At 28.8% G+C, this 21,570-nt stretch overlaps 1 protein-coding gene and 1 long non-coding RNA gene across 6 annotated transcripts in view; one reads left to right on the forward strand and one right to left on the reverse strand.

Annotated features, from left to right (window-relative positions):
* LOC107437411 (calcium-transporting ATPase sarcoplasmic/endoplasmic reticulum type) overlaps positions 1-21,570 on the forward strand; it is a 67,601-nt gene that overhangs the window by 27,855 nt on the left and 18,176 nt on the right. For all 5 annotated transcript variants that reach the window (XM_043043151.3, XM_043043148.3, XM_043043150.3 and 2 more), the window contains exons 2-6: positions 4,327-4,512; positions 7,346-7,363; positions 9,945-10,027; positions 14,777-14,890; positions 19,366-19,504. In XM_043043151.3, the coding sequence (XP_042899085.1) occupies positions 4,395-4,512; positions 7,346-7,363; positions 9,945-10,027; positions 14,777-14,890; positions 19,366-19,504 (472 nt within the window). In that variant the 5' untranslated portion in view covers positions 4,327-4,394. The remainder of the gene's footprint in view (positions 1-4,326; positions 4,513-7,345; positions 7,364-9,944; positions 10,028-14,776; positions 14,891-19,365; positions 19,505-21,570) is intronic.
* On the reverse strand, positions 14,777-17,492 carry LOC147814599 (uncharacterized). Its single transcript, XR_015431289.1, has 2 exons — positions 15,969-17,492; positions 14,777-15,522 (listed from the first exon to the last, which is right to left on the reverse strand). It is a non-coding gene; the product is annotated as an uncharacterized LOC147814599 (long non-coding RNA).

Genomic DNA, 21,570 nt, shown 5'->3' on the forward strand with positions numbered 1-21,570 from the left:
TGTGGTTTTAATCATTATTAGCTGATAAATGATTCGTAATATTTATTACATTATTAGAGTAACTATTTAACGAATGATATTATTTTAGTTAACATTGTGCAAATAATGCTCCTTCACAAAAAAATAACGCATAATCAATAATTGCAAATCTTTAATGTAACCTCGCAAAGAGTTCTCAATTTGTTTAGTGCTAGGGTCACAACGGCAATGTTTCAATTTCATTTAAAAATGTTGAACCTTTTGCAATTATAAAAAAAACTGATAAAGAAAGTAAAAAGTCTGTGATAGTAAAGTATTTGGGCAATCTTTTGCACGTTTTACATAAATTACTTCTAATTAATAAAATGAATTAACTCTAATTAGTAAAATGAAAATTATATACTGATAAGAGTTAATGAGAATTAATTATCTATTTTAATGACGCTTTAAAGTTCTTGTATCATTAAGTTATCATTGTTTATTAAATACAGACTCAAAGTTCCATAAAAACAATTTTAGACTAATTTTAAGTACAACTGAATTAATTATTGAAACTTACTAAGCAATGTTCTTTGTATCAGAAAACCGGCAAAAATAAAAAAATATATATATGAAACCCTGCTTATTTTTACTTACTTATTCTTTTTTTTTAAAGATGTTGTTTTTAAACCATTAAGGCTGATTTTAAATCAAATAATATCTCACAAGCAATTAAAATTTGAGCGCACTACATTTTTTTAAAGTAATAATTACTTTTACTAAAAACCTGGCTATTAATTACTTTATGACGTTAAAATCGAGATAATTTTTAATCTAAGATCAAGAATAATAATTAGAGATTGATTTTCTGAATGAAAGCGATTTATTTCGCAATTAAACAATAAATAAAATGCTAATGGCCACATGAATTTCATATTCTTTCCAAAGATAAAGACAAGATTTATGTATTACTGAAACAATCATTTTTGTTAACGTGTCACGTGTATTGTAGAGGCAGTAAGATGACGCGTTTAGACACAGAGAGAGACTTCTAAATGCGGGTGATGCTGTCTTTTTTTAGACCAGCATCCCTTTGCGTTTGTGTTTGGAGAGGCAATTATGTCCTATTTTTCCAAGTCTGATAAATTGTTCTCTAATGTGAGCTGTTTTGTCTGTTATTTCTGACAAACTTTTTTTTTATTACAATCCATTCTCCAAAGATAAATTTATGTTTGCCAATTATATAATAGCAGTTAAAATACTTTTAAAATTTTATATAAACACCAAACTATTTAGATAGAGATATTTTAGCTTCTAAATAAAGTATATAATGAAATGTACAGTAGTTTAATTAAATGTGATGAAAACGATAACAAATTATTATTATTTTTGGAGCAAACGATTTCGTTAATGGTGTTCTTCTAGAATCATTTTCTAAGCTTTCAAACTTAAACTCCCAAAGTTCTCTTTTCCTCAATTTAAAGTGCAAAAATAGCTTAACTTTCATTGAAAATATATTAAGATTGCAATTTTAAAAAGAATACCGTTTTTTCTTAAAAAATACTATAAGTGGTGGAAATTCGAAATATCTTTTTATAAATTTCAATTGGATGCCAGCAAGTGACGTCATCGTAGGTAAATCGTGGAATTTGTCGATTCAAAAGCCAATCATGTTCGAAACACACACAAGTGACATCTTTTACAGATATCCAATTAAATTTAATTTAAATAGCATAGTTATGCATAATCACTTCACTTCTTGAATTTCAAATACCCAATTCGGATTTTGAATGTAACATGTCAGATCTTTTTTTTTCTATTGTGTTGCAAAATGCTCTTCAAATGTGTTAATTTTAATTAACACAATTGGAAACAAAAAAAATGCAAATCATATACGTAGATTAAAAATGCTTTAAAAGCAGAATAAGAATCAGAGAGGAAGATTTATTTTAGAACAAATGGCTTAGTAAGTGCTGCATTATGAGAATCGTTTTCTACTTTTCAAATATACTTTTGTCAATGTTCCTTTAACTTTCATTAGTTCCCAGAAAAAAATAATTAATATGATTGAAAAGATTTTCTATTTCTTAACAGCGTAAAGTGCAGAATTTTTTTAATAAAGCTGTAACTGTTTTCAATCTTCTTTATGAAAAAGAATAAACAGAATTAAGTATGCTGTTCTCATAGAAAGTGCGAAAAATAATTTTCAATTATGTCGGACGAGATGAAATGAAATTAAGAAATGTTCGAGTTCTTTTCCTATAAGAAACAGTTTTCTATATTAAATTACTCTTTTTATTGCGTTTTCAAACATGCACACACTTCATTAAGGTCTTGGTGTAATTGTGTATTCTCTTTCGTTTGTAAACATCCTGTCTTTGCAGATTAAGCTTGCACTAAACGGAGGTTTATTTCCTGTCGGTTTCATTTGCTTACGACATGAATAAAAATATTTTTTTTATATGAAAATAAGTGTTAAAAAGTCTGGAAATTAATGATAAACAAACAAACCAAAGATTAGTTAGGATCGGCATATTATCAGAATATACAATTGACTCTGATCGAAAAACTGATACTTAGTGAATGAAATACGATACGTGATTTGTTAGGAAAGAAATTTCTTTCTTTACACGCTATTAAATTTTAATAACTTTGTTTTGATTTCTGAAGGATTGTCTAGTTTTACAATGGAGTGTTTGTATATGACAAGGCTCAATTATGACAGCAGAAACTAAAATTTTGTAGGGTGGAGAAATTTTTTTATATTTAATCTTTGCGCTGAAATAAAATAAATAAGTAATAAAATATTTTTAATAGAGTAAAATAAATCGTCTCTCGTTAATTGTTCTACCACCGAACATTTCGAAGTGTAGAGTCTGCCGATCCTAGTCCTACCGTGTTAGCTTTGAAAGGAACATGCCGCATGTTCAGGTATAAAGCTCTTCGCAATCTGCTTCTATTGTTTGTGACATACGTCTTTAAGATAAAAATTTATACATTTTTCCGTAAGAATAATTTATGAATCCATGACTGCAAATTTATGCATGTAATAGACACGACAAGATTTTTCATTAAGTTCAAGGCGCAAACCGGCTACGTTTTATGTCACGTCGCTATAGTGCAAAAATTGCTACATTCTTTGTCGTGTCGCTACAGTGCAGAACTTCTACGTTCTGTTCCGAGTCATTTTAGTGAAAACTATAGTCTTACTGTAAATTCCTTGTCTAATTTATTATTCATTCATAAATAAATCTGCAGATTTACGAGCTCTAACCTCTTATGAGCCCTAGTTAATTTTGAGGAACAAATAGCACAAATTAGAGAAGTTGTTGTTGTTGTTGCTGTTGTTGTTGTTGTTAATTTACGTCGCACTAGAGCTGCACAATGGGCTATTGGCGACGGTCTGGGAAACAACCCGGAGGATGATCCGAAGACATGCCATCACAATTTTGATCCTCTGCGGAGGGGATGGCACCCCCGCTTCGGTAGCCCGACGACCTGCGCGCGAAGTCGAGCACTTTACGGTAGCACAGTTTAACGAGGACCAATACCGCACACCCTCGGTCCCTACGCAGACTGATCCAAGTGGTCACCCACCCGCACACTGACCGCAGCCAGTGATGCTTGACTTCGGTGATCTGCTGGGAACCGTGTCTTAACGATCAGTCCACTGCGGGACACAAATTAGAGAAGAACTCTTCGCGAAAGTACACGAACATTAAGATGGGTATAGAACCCGCTACCTCCATGCTTCAGGGCGTGTAGTGGAAGAACAATACCAATTTTCCACGAAGGACCCTCCAATTTTTCAACTTAAAAATGATTTTAAAATCGCAACTCGTTTTATTATTATTATTTAGATATTCACACACTTTTGCAAGTTTTTTTAAGTACAAACGGCTTACAAGTCTTTGTTAAACGGAAAATCAGTTAGCGCAAACCAGAGAACAGTTCGACGACACATTCAAGTTATGGCAGAATTCGAACCTGCTACCTCAACACCTCTTATCTTTAGCGGAAGTGTGATTCCCCTCGAACATGGAATATTTTATTTCTGGGGTATTCTTAGTTGTGGTATGAAACACGAATGGTTCGCATTAAATTTTTCCTCCAATTAACGGAATAGAAAAACTCCTCTATGCACTTTACTATTTAGAACCTTTTTCCGATCCGTACCAATTATTAATAGGCTTCATTTGTTTATTAAGAACTACTGTAATCACTTCCGCATTCATACCTTGCATTAATATTACGTCACACTTCTGTCAACCGTCTCTTTAATGTAAAACTTGCTCATTGTTTATGTTTGAAAATAAGCTCTGTTTAATTAAATTTGGTGTACTAAAGTGGTTCTCTTTTGTTTTCCAGAACTGACTTCATTTTGTTGAAGTCGCTTTTGCTGATCTTTCCAGTAGAGACTATAACTCCAGTCAAACATGGAGTTAGCTCATGCCAAAACATATAAAGAAACCCTAGACCATTTCAGCACTGATCCAGAAAGAGGTCTAACCCTCGATCAGGTGAAAAGGAACCAAGAAAAATATGGCCCTAACGGTAAGTTGTAAATTTACTTGTCGGTTATTCAAAATGAGAAAAGTTGCTTACAATCAAAATTAAGTTTAAACATAGCTACTTATTATTATAAATACAATCATAATTGTAATCTAGAACAGTCTAATCATAATCAAATGCAATCAGGATGAGGTTAGTCATAATTACTTACGATCAAGATGAAGTTTTCATCGTAAATATTCGTAATTATAAAATTAGGTTCAATTATAATTACTAGTAATTATTATAAATGTAATTATAATTACTTATCGTACTCAAAGTTTGTGTTATCATAGTTACTTGTAATTAAAATCACTGTAATCGCATTTACTTCAACCCTGTACCCAAGATGAAATGCAAGTATAACTACTTACAATAAAGAGATTTCAATATAATTATTTGCAAAGCGAGATAAGATGTAATTATAATTACTTGCAATCGAGATAAGACAAAATTAGAATTATTTATAATCAAGATGAGTGTAATTGTAACTCTTAATCAAGACGAAATGTAATTATAAATAATTTCATTCAAGACGAGATGAAATTAATCACAAATATGTGTAATCAAAATGAGATGCAATTCTATTAATTTAATTCCTTTCAATCAATGTATGATACAATCATAATTACTCTTAATTATGGTTTAATATTAGTAAAATTCCATTTAAGTAATTGTAATTGCAATCGAAAAATCTAAATTTTTGTTAAGCTTAGATAATAAATAATTTTTTATGTATCTTTAAAAAAAGATTCCATTTAGAATTCGGAGAAGAATAATACTATTGCTCCCAAGTTCTCAAAAATACCAAACGATTGTTTTATGTAAATATTGGAATCAGGACATCGAAAACAAAATCAAATTACTATAATTCATTTACTTTTTACATTTTGACACTAAATAATGAACTTTTAATTAATCACGGATTTAATTAAGCGTAAAAAATGTTTTCAAATAAATTAACTAATGAATATCTTTTTAAAAACTGAATTTTCTATTCCTGAGTTTAAAAACGAAGTGTTGCAGCTAATCAAGTGATTTTAAACGCGTTATCAAGAATCAATGATTAGCTTTAAAATTTTAAAATAATTACAGTCATCACGCTTGATAATATTCAAACAGCCCAATGATTAGTTGCCGCACTTCATATCTTGGCAGTGAAAAAAACTTATTTTATACCAGCCTATGATGCATAGTATCATGACATAATACGACGATGATAACATAAATCTTAGGAATGTAGGAAGTATTTTTAAAATATGCTAGTACTTTTAAATTGGCAGATTAATAGCATTTAATTATACTCATAATATCATGATGTTTGAATTTTTTTTGGGGGGGGGATATGCTTAAGAGTGTTTGAAAATTCTTATGACTTTTTAAATAAACTCCAAATTTTTACAAAAGGTAAAAGAATTATTTAGAAACAAAGAAAACACGTAATGAATTGCATCGTGTACAAAAAAAAGGAACGCCTTAACATCCTTTAAGGCCCATATTAGATGACATTTTTTACAATTTTCTCTCTTTAAAAAATAATAATTTAAAATTTATTTTTCTGTTTGTTTGTCTTTACAAAGCGATTGTTTTATATAAAAATATAATTGGATTGAACCTCTCTGGTCTGAATTTTATAATTACAACAAAAAGCTAACGATAAAGAATTAAAGATAACTAGATAACAGTTTACAGTTTAGGAAACCTGAGGAAGGCTTTTATAGCATATAAACGTTTTTTATTATTATTATGAGAAAAATATGACGAAATACTATGTAAAAATATCCTTCAATAAGTTAAAAATGCCTGAAATGCCTTTATGTCATAATTAAAAATAACTAAGAAATCAAATTAAAATGATTTCATTAAGATATTTATCACATTCATGTGTTTACTTTCCACATATTATTAAGTAAAAAGCGCAGTTTTTGCTATAATTCGAAGATCGGATCTCTAGAGGCTAATAACTTTTGCTCAAGTGATCGGATTTTCACATAATAAATATACAATATGTAAAGTCAGACGTTCTGAACTTAAATTAGCTAATAAATTGTGCTGGCAATATCTTTTAAACTAGGTAATTATAAAATTGATAAAATTCAAAATTTGTACAAAATGAAAAGAATAATTTTTGAAAAATGAATTTATTCAATTATGACTTTTAGGAAATTTTGTAACTCAAATTCTTTAAATGATTTCATTTTGATTTTGTATTCTATCATTTTTAATTGCGCATCTTAAAATTATTTAAAATTATTGAAATTTATGGAATAGAAAACTTTTTGATAAAAAAAAACATCAAGAAAATACTGTTAAACTCAATAACTATGATGTCAATTAAAATGCGTAACAGTTTTATGATAATACTTTTTAAGCCAACTTAATAAAATATGTATACAATTACAATTAAGTCCTTTAGCATTCGATGTCTTAAAAAAATGTCAGAGCATTCAGTACTTTGTCTCTAAAAAAACAAATTATTCTTCTAGCTTTTTTTAAACCTTTTGTTTTAATGAAAAACTACAGATTTATTTTGAGTAAACGGCCAAACATTTATTTTAAAATTAAGAAATGGAAAAATAGCAAAGAACATTAATGATAAAAAAAGGGAATTTTTTTGGTATAATTTCCCGTAAACAGATTTTTATTCCCTATAACATCCCTGTTCTAAATAAAAAGCACTGCTAAAAAGTCATAAAAAGATTGTCCAAACTATAAAATTTTTGCGCCGAAAAAAGTACCTTAATTCAATTTAAAAGATTTACTTTTAGTAATGCTCTTAATCTAATAATATTTCTTCTAACTGTGGGTCTAACTCTATTTTTTTTTTCTTTTTCAGAACTTCCTGCTGAAGAGGGTGAGTGTTTTTACAATATTTTCTTTCCTAAAAATTTGCAAAAAGTTACATGCCATAAGAAATCTTGCATGAAATCGATTTAATGATTTTTTTTCCTTCCACTCTTCTTTTAATCCCTGTCAAATTTGATTTAAAAGGTTTGATAAATCCTTCTGAACTCTCGATTTTTCTACGGAAAATTCTTCAAAAGCATTTTTATATATTTCTCTAAGTTGCCTAAAGTGATTATCGTCTGCTTTTTTTTATACATTGCCAAGGAACTACTCAACTTTAAACAGTTTACTTCACGCACAGAAAAGATTCAAAAGCTTAAATAAAATTTGATGCATAAAACTGCCAAAAAACTATAATTTGTTTATTTTCTGTAATTCATGATGATTATTTTGTTACTTATAGAGTTATAGAATTTACAGTTCGTAAGTTATTACGACAACTAACTTGCAGTTCGTAAATATTTATCTGGAAGTCCTCGAATCCTTTTTGACTTGCATCGTCTAAATACACGCTTATCGTTAGTAACTTGTTTCAAAAAATAAATAAAAGTTTGTTACATATATTGTTACTTACAAAGAGTTGTTAACAATATTTTAAATTTATTACACTTACTTGAAGTCCATGACTATAAATCTACAATCCAAAATATATAATAGGATAATTTTCTGAACGTAGTTTTCTTACTTCATTGAAAATACTTTCAAATCCAATTAAAATAATAAACAGGAAGAAGATTCTTGGAGATAAGTTGATACAACTGAAACAAAATAAATGCATTTTTTTATAGTTTCAAATAAATAATTAAAATACAAGATTGTCCGTAAAGGCCATTCTTTATGTGTATTTTTTTAATCCTTATGTTTAAAAAAATGAAGACAAAGTATACGCTTAGGGTTCGCAAATTGTTATTTTGTCGAGGAAATAACAAAAACTCTAACCTAATCTCACAAATCACAGTTCAGGAATGCTTGAGTAATAAAGTTGATTATTCGAAAAGATAAGAAGCTTTCAATTTCCAATTAAATCTGTTTTGATATTTATTTTGTTCGCATTCCTCTACAGTAATTTGTCAGATTTCGATAGCGTTTTTGTTTTTTTTCTCGCGTAAATATAAATTTGCGACCCCCCCCCCCACAATGTGGAAATTTTTTGAATTCAAATTTTAATTAAAATTATAAAACACTCATTAACAGTGGTCTTTGCTGAATACTCTCTATAATGAAAGTAAATATGATAATGTTAATATTTAGATACTTGAGACCTATTTTTTGATATTACGATTTTTTTTACAAATTTTATTTAAAATACAGTTTTAAAAGTTTGAGTGCATTGAGCACATTTTTTCAAATATTTGAATTTTTCATTTGCAAGAAAATTTTCTTTTTTTAAATGTTGGATAAATTATTTCTTATCAAAAGTCTAATATTTCAAAATGACGAAACTACGTACTTCAATTTAGAAAAAAATAATAATATACGTGGATTTTTAGCAGTTCAGATAAAACTAATCGAGGTATACAAGTAGTATAGAATACCCTTTATATATTTTTGAAATCTTTAAACAAAAAAAAAAAAACGAAGGTGAAAACTAATGCACATAAAGGCAAATTAATATTTAAGTGAAAAAGAATTCATAACTGTAACTAATTATATAGGTCAGGGACTAAGCTTCATCCTAAAACATGCTTTTTTCATATGATTTGATTCATCCTTTGTTTTTGTTGACTTAATAGTAAATAATCAGAGTTTAAAAACACTTTCTTTCCCACTTAAATATTAATTTTCCTTCCCTAATGGGCAAAGTATTTTCATATTTGATTTGCAAAGTACTTTTTAAAAAATGTATACTAAGAGTGACTCTTGTAGAACACCACGCATATATGCTACACTATCCGTCTAAAAGTCTAGTCAGCTAAAAAGGTAGAAGAAGCGTCAAAATGTGGGGTTGTTTTACATGCTTTGGTCTTGGTCTCATAGTTCTTGTGGAGGAAAAATGAACTCTGAGTTTAATGCAAAAAAACCTGGACTTTTCACCTCTGAGGCCAATATTCCGTTAGCCCACATCTAGGGCAATAATCTGTTTGCCCCATTCTCGGGCTCAGGGAAAGCCCACTGCTCTCCCAGCTTTGTCATGACTTGGCAGCCATGGTTTGACAAAATGGATCATTAAAAATTAGACTGGCACTCTTAAAGCCTCGATCTAAATCTCACAGAACTCCTATGAGGCGAATTGGAACGCGGATTATATAGTGTCAGCCAAATCAACCATCCCAATAGCTGGCTAATTATTAACAGTTGGTTGTAATAGATCTTCAGTGTAACATAATTTTCGGAATTACTTCGGATTCCATTTTGTGCTATGATAACAACTGTGCAAAAATGTAAACATATCACATAGTTTTGGACACTGAATATTATTACTGCGAATCTCTATTACTGGCATGAATGTATATATATTTTTTCTTGTTTAGTTTTGTGAAATTAAATGATTCTTAATTTGGTTTTGAAGTGTTCTAATTATATGCATTTTATTTTAGTTTTTCAAGTGTTATAATTGTCTAATCAATGTTTCTTTTTGTATTTTTCAGGAAAAACTTTATTACAGCTCATTATCGAGCAATTCGACGATCTCTTAGTCAAAATTTTACTTTTAGCAGCCATCATATCATTTGTAAGAATTTTTTTTAAAATCTTTTTCCTTACAATTTGTTGTTTTCAAAATGTTATTAGAATCCTTTTTTTTTTTTAAATAAAATTTTAAGAAAAAACTGTAAACAATCCTGTTTTTTTGCAGTAGTTTTATTTTTTGTCGTAACTGCCCAAGGGACGCAGCTTTCTCTTCTCTGAGACTAGCAGGTTTCCAGCCAAACGACCGGTCGAATTTAATACCTCTGCTCCTCTCGCCTTTCGCAGTTTTCCTCTTAATCTGAAACAAACTCTGAATACTTTCATTGAAAAAGTCTCAAATTGCACCTACCACGGTTCAGAAGTTTCATTGTCTTCTGGGTTTTGTTTAAAACTCCGTGATGTTACCGTGAATGACCGAAATCAGGAGAATGTCGACTTTCACCGGTGAATGTCAACAATCACATAGTCGCTTTGGTGAATGTCCAAAATATTTGTTATATCCGATTTGATATTAATTTATTCGTTAATATTATTATATTTATTCGATATTTTAAGATCTGCTGATGATAGATTTTGAAAAGCAAATGTATACCGGGCAATGGCACTTAACTAGACCTAATATATACTTCGGATATATAGCAAAGTGACGATTATATTGTCAACATTCACCAGTGGAAGTCAACAACCACCTATTTCGGTCATCCATAGTAATATATATATATATATATATATATATATATATATATATATATATATATATATATATATATATATATATATATATATATATATATATATATATATATATATATATATATATATATATATATATATATATATATATATATATATATATATGGGTCATTCTCACGAAAACTGTCATTTTTCAGTTCATAAAATCCCAAAAAAGTAAAGTGAATAAAAAGCTCTGAAACTTTCTATATTAATAGAAATATGTAATGGCATTATAAAGAAAGTATATATCCTATAAATTATACTTAATATTTAAATTAATTAATTTTTTAAATAATTAATTTATAATTATTAATTTATAATAATTAATAATTAATTAATTAATTTAATAAATAAATTAATTTGTTTAATAAATCAATTTATTAATTTGTTTTTCAAATTAATTAATAAGTAAATTAATTATTTTCACTATTTAAAAAGTGAGGGACTGACACTAATAGTGAGGGAATGATATTTTATTTTAATACATGTTTTTATCTAAGTTACATCTACCTAAAGTTTGTAAATGATAACATACTAAGTATATCTAATATTTATTATAATTTAGTCTTATATATTTAATAGTTTTTACAGGTTTGGGAAATAAAATTGGCTGGCAAGATTGAACAAAAAAAAATTTAATAATATACTCATCTTGAATCATTCCCTCACTTTATACACTAGTGAGGGAATGACGAATTCAATAAAATTTAAAAATAGCAGTTAGGCTTTATTATTTTCTGAAGTCAATCACATACAATTATATTCATACAAGAAAGCAACATATAATTATCCACTTTCTCGATGAAGTTGTATTTTATTTTACTCTAAAAAACGACATGAGGGAATGACAAATGTAAAAAATTTTACCTGGTTTGATTCATTCAAATTTATTCCACAGCAAAGCTTCTTTAAGTTAAAGATGGAAACATACTGCAATTTTGTTCTATGATGCCAGTTGTTAACTTCTGAAGTTTTTATTAAAATATTTTTATTCTAAGATGATTGCAGGTGATAAGAACATTGTTGTGAGGGAATGACGCGAAACACTGGGGACAAAGTTGAAAATAGTGCTGTGTTAATATTTTTATCAGAAATTAAATTTAAAATTTATTTTCTGAATTCTATATTTCAATATTCTCAAATAAAAAACACAAATTTGTAAAAAAAAATTTTTTATTTCAGAAACAATTTTTTTCTTCTTTTAAATCAGCAGTGGGGACAAGTGAGGGAATGACATATTGGTATATTTTTATTACCTAAAATTAATAAAAAATAAAAATTGATAATTTTATTTTCATTATTTTGTTAGCTTGCATTCTGAAGGACACTTTCCCTGAAATTTGTTTTTTCGTAAGTTGTAAAACAAACACAAAATATACTGGGGACATGAAAATGACTGTTTTTGTGAGAATGACCCATATATATATATATATATATATATATATATATATATATATATATATATATATATATATATATATATATATATATATATATATATATATATATATATATATATATATATATATATATATATATATATATATGTAAAAAATTAATTTATGAAATTGAATATGCAAAATTCTAAAAGATTTATTTTTGAAAAATCAAAACTTCTAATAAAATAGCCCGTTTTTAATATCTCCCTTCTTACACCATAATTGTTAAAATAAATTTCCCAATTCAGCTGGAAATTTTGTTTGACTTTCTACTGTTTCACAAAAGGCCTTCATATATTAAAGAAAGCTGTTGAAATATTTGTTTAATCGAAATCGAAGGAATATTTTATCTAAACTTTAACATAATAACATAAAATGTTGGGTACTTCGTATCAATTTATAGAAGATCCGAGTACGGATTTTTAAAACAGAAAGAAGTGCTTTTAAATTGTTTCAGTATGGCGCTCGGAATATATTTACAGGATTATATTGCAAAAAGGCACATGCCAGATTTTAGAAAATGGAAAATTTAAAAGAACTTTTTCTTTACTCGGATTTTGAAATCCAATCTGGTTTAGTTTTAGAAATATTTTTTAACAAAGCCTGCATATAAAGGAACCGTGTATTTCCTATATGTTTTGTATAATAATGACTAGACAATAAAATAATGCTAATAATGTTTTATTATCAAAATTATGCTACTCGTTTTATATTAAATGGTTTTAGTTAACATAATAGTTTTAAAAAACATAAATGAGAAAACAATATTTCAGCATATAGAAAAACAGGATGTTTTGTTGAGTAATAACAGCATTAAAATCTATTTTTAACCTTAAAATCTATTTTAGCTTATGAAAAAGGAATGAAAAAGTCTTTTTTTATTAAGGTTTGAATTATTTTACTAATGATGATTTAAATTTAAGCTAGGAAAAACAAGTTATAGAAATTCAACAAAGTAACGATTAAATGAAAACATCAAAACCTGATTGATTGTCGGGGAAAACAAAGATGATTTGAAAGTGTTCAAGTTTTTCCAGGAATCAAACTGGTTTTAAAATTTTTCCTTCCGCCATTTTAAATAGATACCCAATTATAAATTTTTAATTTTATTTATTGATTTGAATTTTTGGAGGAAATTTTAATTCTTTTTCGTCCTTAAAATACCAATTCGTAATTTTATAAGGGCATTATACTATTGAAACACTAAAGGTTGAGAAATCTGTCGACAAAATGTGATCTACATAAAAATAAATGAAAGTTTCCAAATCAAATAAAGTTTTATTCCGTTTTCAAAATACACAATCTGTATTTCCTATGCTTATAAACATTATTAACATATTACAATCGCTTTAATCTTTAAACAATAATTGAGAAGGAACAAGTGTGGAAAATATAAGTTTTGCAATTATACATAAACTATTAAAACGCATTAGGAAACTAGTTTAATTGTATTTTTATTTAATTTCTTTGTGAATATGAATTTGCCGTATACAGAAAGGGGGCGTATGCAGGCTTAAAGACGTACTGAAAAGTGCTTGTAAAAATGTAACTAGTAAAAATGAATTGTTTGAGCGAATCTGTTATATCACGTTCTTACTACGGAAGTTAAAAAAGACACAATTAAAATTTTATTTGGGTTATTTACGGAAAATTTCAGTTAAAAAATTGCTATTGAGCGAATAACAGTAACTGATAAGTGAGAAAACTACTGAAATGGCGAATCAATAAATGAAAAAATATGTTGCTCTATTAGTCAGCGAATCAATAAATCAGCATTTTAGTGAATGAGCGAATTAATTGAACAACAAAACAGGTGAGGAATGGTCATATTAAAAAAACTAATGAACTAACGAATCAGTGAATCGATTTATTACTGAAAAGCTAAATTTATGAGCCAGCGGAACAAAAAATTAGTAGATCAACATTTCACTAAAACTATAATTGAGCGAATCAAATTATTTTGGAATAAATTAATTACAAATTAATTCCTCCATAGATTTACCGATTCATTATTAGCTCATTCATTGATTTACGAATTATTTATTCGCTCATTGACTCGCTATTTTGACTCACTCATTTATCGAATTACTGATTCATTTATTTAATCATTCCCTGATTTATTCACCAATTTGTTTAATATAACGCTTAAAAGCAATTTTATGTGCAGTTCGGTTATTTACGCATTCGGGCTCTACTTGAACTGAGAACTGCTCTCACTTAAACTTGCAGTAAATAACTAAAATTTCAATGCGAGCTTTTCCTAATCTTCGTAATAAATATGCAAAATTACGGATGCTTGTAGACATTTCACATTTTTACTAGTTAAACGGAATTGGCGAAATAGCTGTTTTCCTAATTGTATGCACTTTTAAGTCTTTTTAACTGCAAAAAAAGAACATGCAACCCCCATACATTAGTAAAAAAAAATCCTAAAAAGTAAGGACTCATTATTGTGTACTATAGAAACAAACAATTAGAAGTGCATAAATTTTTTGTTTCCATAGTAGTTCTCTAAAAATTTTATGTGTATATATATGCTTTTATAATTTATATTTGTTTTAACTTTAAACGTATATTTTCTCATAACGGATTATTGACCTTGTTATTTTTATGTGCAGGTTTTAGCTTTATTTGAGGAACACGAAGATGAAAGTTCACAAGTCACAGCTTTCGTTGAACCTTTTGTCATTCTTCTCATTCTTATCGCCAACGCCATTGTCGGTGTATGGCAGGTAAGCTACCATTTATTTAAGTATTCAGTTTCTACATTTACAGCTTGCGCAGTTACAGCAAGCACAACCAAACCCGCAGAGTTTTCATAAAAATATACTATCTAGCAATCACGAGATGAGCCCTCTTCCTCACTGAGAGTTCGTCTCTAGAGTTCAATTACATTCTTTTGAGCGGCATTAGAGTTGAATGCTCATTCATTTGATCAATATTAGAATAATTCGTTTAGCCATTTATTCGGTATGAGGTTTTAATAATTACTTATTCTATCCATATTGAATTGGTCTAAATATATTATCAGCACTCATATAAATAATCGATACTATGAAGGTCACCTCTTTAAAAATTTTCATTCAAATTTTCATGCGCATCTAAAAAGATTCATTCTATAGAATAGATGCTATCGTTCCTCTGTTGTGGTATGATCTTCGTTTATGACAAATTTCTCTAGTCAAATTTCCCGATCAAATGACACATTTCTAAATGAAATTTTCAAATCGAATATAATTCTGAAAAGATTTCATTACTATGTTAAAACTTTTGTTCGGTTAGGTCGGTATTCAAAGTTTGCTTAATTAATTACATTCCAAGATTAATTATACTCTCATGCAATGAATATTAAAATTCATTCATGCTCCCAAGTAGCACAGGGATATTGTAACAGCTTTAGTCTACATTGACCGACATTGTCAATATTGGCGAAAATCGACATTGTGTATACGATATTGTACGATTCCCGTCGATTTCACATTAAAAGTCTGCTTGTAAAACTTTCCATTTTAAACTTTATTGTGTTCTTAAATCAAAATTAATCATTTAAAAGGCAAAAAATGACGTCAAATTGTTATAATTCCAAAAAATAAATTTAAAGTATAAATTTAGAGATATCCGAAATGCTGAGAGATATCGATCGACGAATATATCTATCATCAATATCGAACAATATTGTTTCGCGATATTGAATATACGTTATAAAAGGGGTCCATTTTTATATAGTACAATGTTTCGCTAAGATATTGTACAATGTTCAAAGCTAAGTTTCTACGATATCGTTTTTGTGAATTGTGCTACTTGGGGCACTTGATTCCGATGTTACCATTCGCTCAATCATCATTCTAATTTTTCTTCTTCTGATCATCATTTATGACAAGTTTCTTCAGTCAAAAGTTCTGATTGAAAAGGAAATTTCTAATTAAAATTTTCGAAAAGATTCATTCAATAGAACGTGCTATGTTTTCTCTGTTGTTAGGGCATGATTTTCATTCATGACAAATATCTTCTGTCACATTTTTCGATGGAATACCATCCTAAAGGATTGTCTTCGGCGTCACCCATTCTTCTTGAAGTAGGGCGACCTTCTGCAAATGAATGGTAAATGAAAAAAGGCTTTTCCAGAATCGTTTAACGGAACTCATTCTTCGATGCTCGGGTTTCGACGGATTCTTTACCTTCATGACCATATATAGGTCAGTACCTACTTGCCAGGAAGCCTTTGGCGAATGTGCAAAATATTACATTCGTCTTGATCCAAGAACTACAATTAAAAAGCTTTGCTGCCATCTATTTATACACTTCGAAACCCCCCTTCTTCTTTTTTCTCAAGACCCATGTCTTCTCTTTTAGATTGACTGTGGGAAGATGTTTGTATATAAGAATCTTCCCATCTTATGTCCTTGAATCGCTCCTTGTCCCCTTGCCAGAAAACTTCTGGAATCCTTTAGTTCTTCTTTCCTGCAGAATTGCAACTTTTTCTTTTCATTGGGAATAAGAAAAGAGGGAGAAAAAAAACACACACTTGATGATAGACCATGTTTCTTCTTTGAAACAAAGCAGTTGATGGAGTTGTTTGTAGATTGTTAGGCTTACCATTATTCATTTGGCATATTTCTTTCAACGCCAAAAGATAATCTTTATTTTGGTTCCCACCTTTCGGATAATTAAATGTAACTTCGAAGAAAATTCGCAGACGTGCTTGGAGCAGTTTGGTTTTTGAATTTATAACTAATTAAGGGGAGGTTTACATCATTGATGGGCTTAAAAATATTTTTATTTATTTGAATATAAAAATAAGCGAAATGAAACATTTCTAACCCACATATGTTTGATAGAAAAAAAATGATTGCATATTAGGTTATAAAATGATGAGTCACAAATTCAGTTTATGTAAGAAAAACGATTATGCATGGATAGGTAAAAAGGAATTTTATTTAAAAAAAAAACGTATAATGTTTTTACGACAAAAAATTTGGAATTCATATTATATTACCTTAAACCACTTCTTTTAAACCTTACTTGCCATAATTTACATATTTTTTTACCCTCTTTTATGTTTAACAATGTTAGTAACCTCTTTTATGTTAAATAATTTTAATTTAATTAGTAAATGGCAAATTTTTTAAATAATATGTTTAAATAAGACTTTAATTCTTTACCTTACCGTTTGAATTCTTAAATAATTAAGCTTATATCTTCCTTTTAAAAGATTTACTGCATACTAAATAATTTTAAATTCGTAGCTTTTAAAGCCCTCATTTATTTTTCAATTTATAGACATTTATAAACATCAAAAAGAGAACAAGACGGCTCATTTGTAAAAAAAAAAAATCTTCAATGTCTTTATCGCAATAAAGATACCATAAAACAATAACTCTTCATTACCTTTTACGTTTTCTTTAAATAGGCCATTGTTAAAAGAATCTATTTGAACTAAATAAATAAAGACTTAATTTAAAGGAGAAAATTTAATAAATTAGCTAAAAAAGCTGTCAGCTTTAATTAGAAATCCTCTGTCAGGGCTTTATTCTGACGCAGTATTTTTTATTTATTTAGTTATTTTTTACGATTAGTTGTAAAAAAAATTGAAAAAGTGAAAAATAATTTTGATTCTATTTAGTAAGAATGCTACTTGGGAGTTTTCTGAATGATTCGTTTATTACTTGAATAAGTATTGGTTGTTCAAGTTGGAATCTTTCAATCATCATTCTATTGTTTTATAAATAGGAGCATAATGAAGAAAAAAAATAATGCAGCGCCATAGATGTACTTTTAAAAAAAAGCCAATTTTTATAACTTCTGGAACAAATCAAACAATTAAGTGCATATATTTAGTTTATTATGTTTTGAAATAAATTTATACAACTTAATAAATTATATTAAATTAATGCTCATAAGGTTGTTTAGAGTTTTAGATGCTTTAGATAATTGGTCTTTTCGATTCCAAGAGTGCAAATTATATAAATGAAGTCAGGGTGACTTCTCAGCACTTGCTTCTAATAAAAGTACAGGTACAAATGCTAGTTCATGTTTAAAAATATTACTGCTAACTCGCATTGATCATAGCGATTACTTATTACCCAATTGTGGAGAAATCATGGGTTTAAGTCCCCTTGATTGATCATTAGAGATTTTCCATGTAAGACAAACATGGGTTATATTCACTCAAAAATTTTCTCTCAAAAGGGGGTTCTGTGTGTCAACGAGCGGCCCAAAAGTTCTTTTATCTTGGCGGGTGGGTGAAAAAGGACAAGGTTACGGAACTGACCCTTACACCAGTCCGACATGAGTTCCACAGTGGACTGACCATTAAGACACGGTTTCCAGCAGATCACCGAAGTCAAGCATCATTGGCTGCGGTCAGTGTGCGGGTGGGTGAACACTTGGATTAGTCTGCGTAGGGACCGAGGGTATGCGGTACTTGTCCTTGTTAAACTGTTCTACCGTAAAGTGCTCGACTTCGCGTGCAGGTCATCGGGCTACCGAAGCGGGGGTGTCATCCCCTCTGCAGAGGATCAAAATTATGATGGCATGTCTTCGAAAATTCCTCAGGGATGGGTCCCAGACCGTCGCCAATAGCCCATTGTTCAAGTCTAGTGCGACGTAAATGAGCTACAACAACAACCAGTCCGACATAAATTGATTGTTAATTAAATGTGTAAACAGTTTTCTTTTATTAACTGTATTTTTAGATCTACAGAATACTATTAATATATTCATACTGTGGTTAGTAGATTTAAGTTAGTTTATCTCTTTTAAAATGTTTAAGTAGTTTTCGTAATTTAAAAATATTTTGAATGTTTGATAGTATAAAAACTTAATTTGCTACAAAAGATTATAAAAAAAAGTAAGCATGTTTCGAGTGCTTGAAAATAGGTGCCCACTCTCAAATAAACGAATGAGGAATTTTAATTGCAAAGATGACAGCGGAAAAAGAAATAAAAGTCTAAGTTTCTTTTTTTTTTTTCATTTTCCGATTTCTTTTTCAGATCTGACTTGTTTTTTCTTTTCAATCACATCTGTTGAGACTTGAGAACGGGCGCACATTCTTAAGCTCTCGAAACGTGTCAACTTTTTCCACGTTTATAGTTTTTAGATTATCTATTATGTCTTCAGTTTCTTGAAATTATTCATTCCATATCTTGAATGTTGCTCTTTTTTTTCCGAAAACAAAATTTATATGAAATTATTTGTGTTGTTATAGGAAAGGAACGCAGAAAGCGCCATTGAAGCTCTAAAGGAATATGAACCAGAAATGGGTAAGGTTGTGAGGCAAGACAAAACCGGTGTACAAAAAATCAAAGCCCGAGAAATTGTGCCCGGTGATATCGTTGAGGTGTCCGGTAAGTGACTCATCTTTATTGCTTATTACAACAGTCTTTCATATCTTTCACACATCTTTCTAAAATGAGAAATATGTTTTTAGAATCCCTAAAATAGTTTTAGAAGAAAGTTTTATAAAAAAAAATTACTATATTTCGAGAAATATATTTTAGTATCTTTGTAAAAAGAAAAGAAAAAAAAGAAAAATGTATTTTAAGCGTCAATCAATAACGAAACCGAATATAGAAAGAAAAGTGTTAAGAGTTTAAAGTTTTTAAATTTTTAATAATAATTTTGTATGTATCATAGTTTCTAAGAAAAGACTAACACATTCCATGCTCTTATTGACTTAGATATTAATTTCCAGTTTATAAACGTTTTTTTCTTTTTCCCATTTACATAATTTACGCGACCTCTAAAACAAATATTGCCTAAATTCAGTTTTTACAATGATTCGAAAAAAATATACTAAAAGCGATAGTTACAGAAAATACTACATGTTATCATTTAAATTTTTTATTACTTATTACATTTACATCAGTACTATTGGAACTTTATTACTTATTACATTTACATCAGTACTATTGGAACTTTATTACTTATTACATTTACATCAGTACTATTAGAACTTTATTACTTATTACATTTACATCAGTACTATTAGAACTTTATTACTTATCGCGCTATAAAGAGTGTTCTGAAGAGGCCATCTTTAAAGCGTGTTTTTTTTAATCCTAATCGAAATGAAACCAAGAAAAAAAATATACAATAACTAAAAATATTACTAAAAAGAATACACATTAGGGGTAATACTTAACAGCGAGAGGAAAAAAAAACGCTTCTGAAATTCGAGCTATCACATTAGAGAAAGACTCTTTTCAAAATTACAAGACACATTAGATTGTGGGGAAAAACAGAAAACCTGAAAAATATTATTTTAAACACACTCGGGATTGCTTGAAGCGAAAGTACTTTTTAAAAAAATTCTATATCGTATAAAATTTTAGTAAAATGTCTATATTTCCTAATGTCATTACTTCATTGCTCTCTACAATATAAATATGCAACTGTGAATGACCAAAATTGACTTCCACCCTTGTATGTTGGCAGGCCGAAATATATACTAGGTTTAGTTAAGTACCACTGCCCGGTATGCCCTACATTAATGTTTCTTTTAAGTTCAAGTGCCGCTGGCCAGCGTGTATTTAACCGGTACTCTGAACACTGATATTTCTCCTAATCTATCCTCAGCAGATATTAAAATATCGAATAAATATAATAATAACTAATTAATTAATATCAAATCGGATAATAACAAACGTATTGGACATTCATCAAAGCGACAATGTGATTGTTGACATTCACCGTTCAAAGTCGACATTCTCTTGATTTCGATCATTCAAGTATTAAGACTATTAAAGTATATTCACAACAAAATTTGTATTTATTAAAATGCTGCACATTATAGAATTCTCATTAGCCTAACTCAGTGTTTCCCAAACTTATGACTTTGGTGTACCCTTTCTAAATTTTTCGTTGCGCTGTGTACCACTAATAAAAAAATGAATGTATTTTTTTTTTAAAAAATATGTTTATTTTTCTTTTTTGGTACAAAGTTTTGCTAGTAGGTTTATTTGCAACGGTGAGAAGGATGATATTGTTTTTGCTGTGATAAAACGAAAGTTAAAAATCACAACTGGCTGTTGACACAATTAATTATTAATTATTAACTGTTAATTCTGCAAAAAACAGCCAATAGAAAAATACGTAATCGTAAATTTTCTTGGCTAGCTTTGTTTTTAAATACAATTTGTTTGTTGCAAGATATTTCGCATAAGAACGAGTACCCCCTCTTAACTGTCTCTGTACCCCTGGGGGTACGCGTACCACACTTTGGGAAACACTGGTCTAACTTAACCTTTCCTGTATAATGCATTTTTTATTAAAATCGAATAATCGAATTAATTATCGAATTCACCTCGATAGGGAATTGGCGAGTTAGCTCCATTCTTTAGCTAAAAAGTTTCGGTGTCTTTTCTCAAAATACGTGAACATCTAAAATACTTAACCACGAAATATATAGATT

This window comes from Parasteatoda tepidariorum, chromosome 2, assembly GCF_982258835.1.
Source record: "Parasteatoda tepidariorum strain Cologne lab strain chromosome 2, Ptep-v5.0, whole genome shotgun sequence".
Lineage (NCBI taxonomy): Eukaryota > Metazoa > Arthropoda > Arachnida > Araneae > Theridiidae > Parasteatoda > Parasteatoda tepidariorum.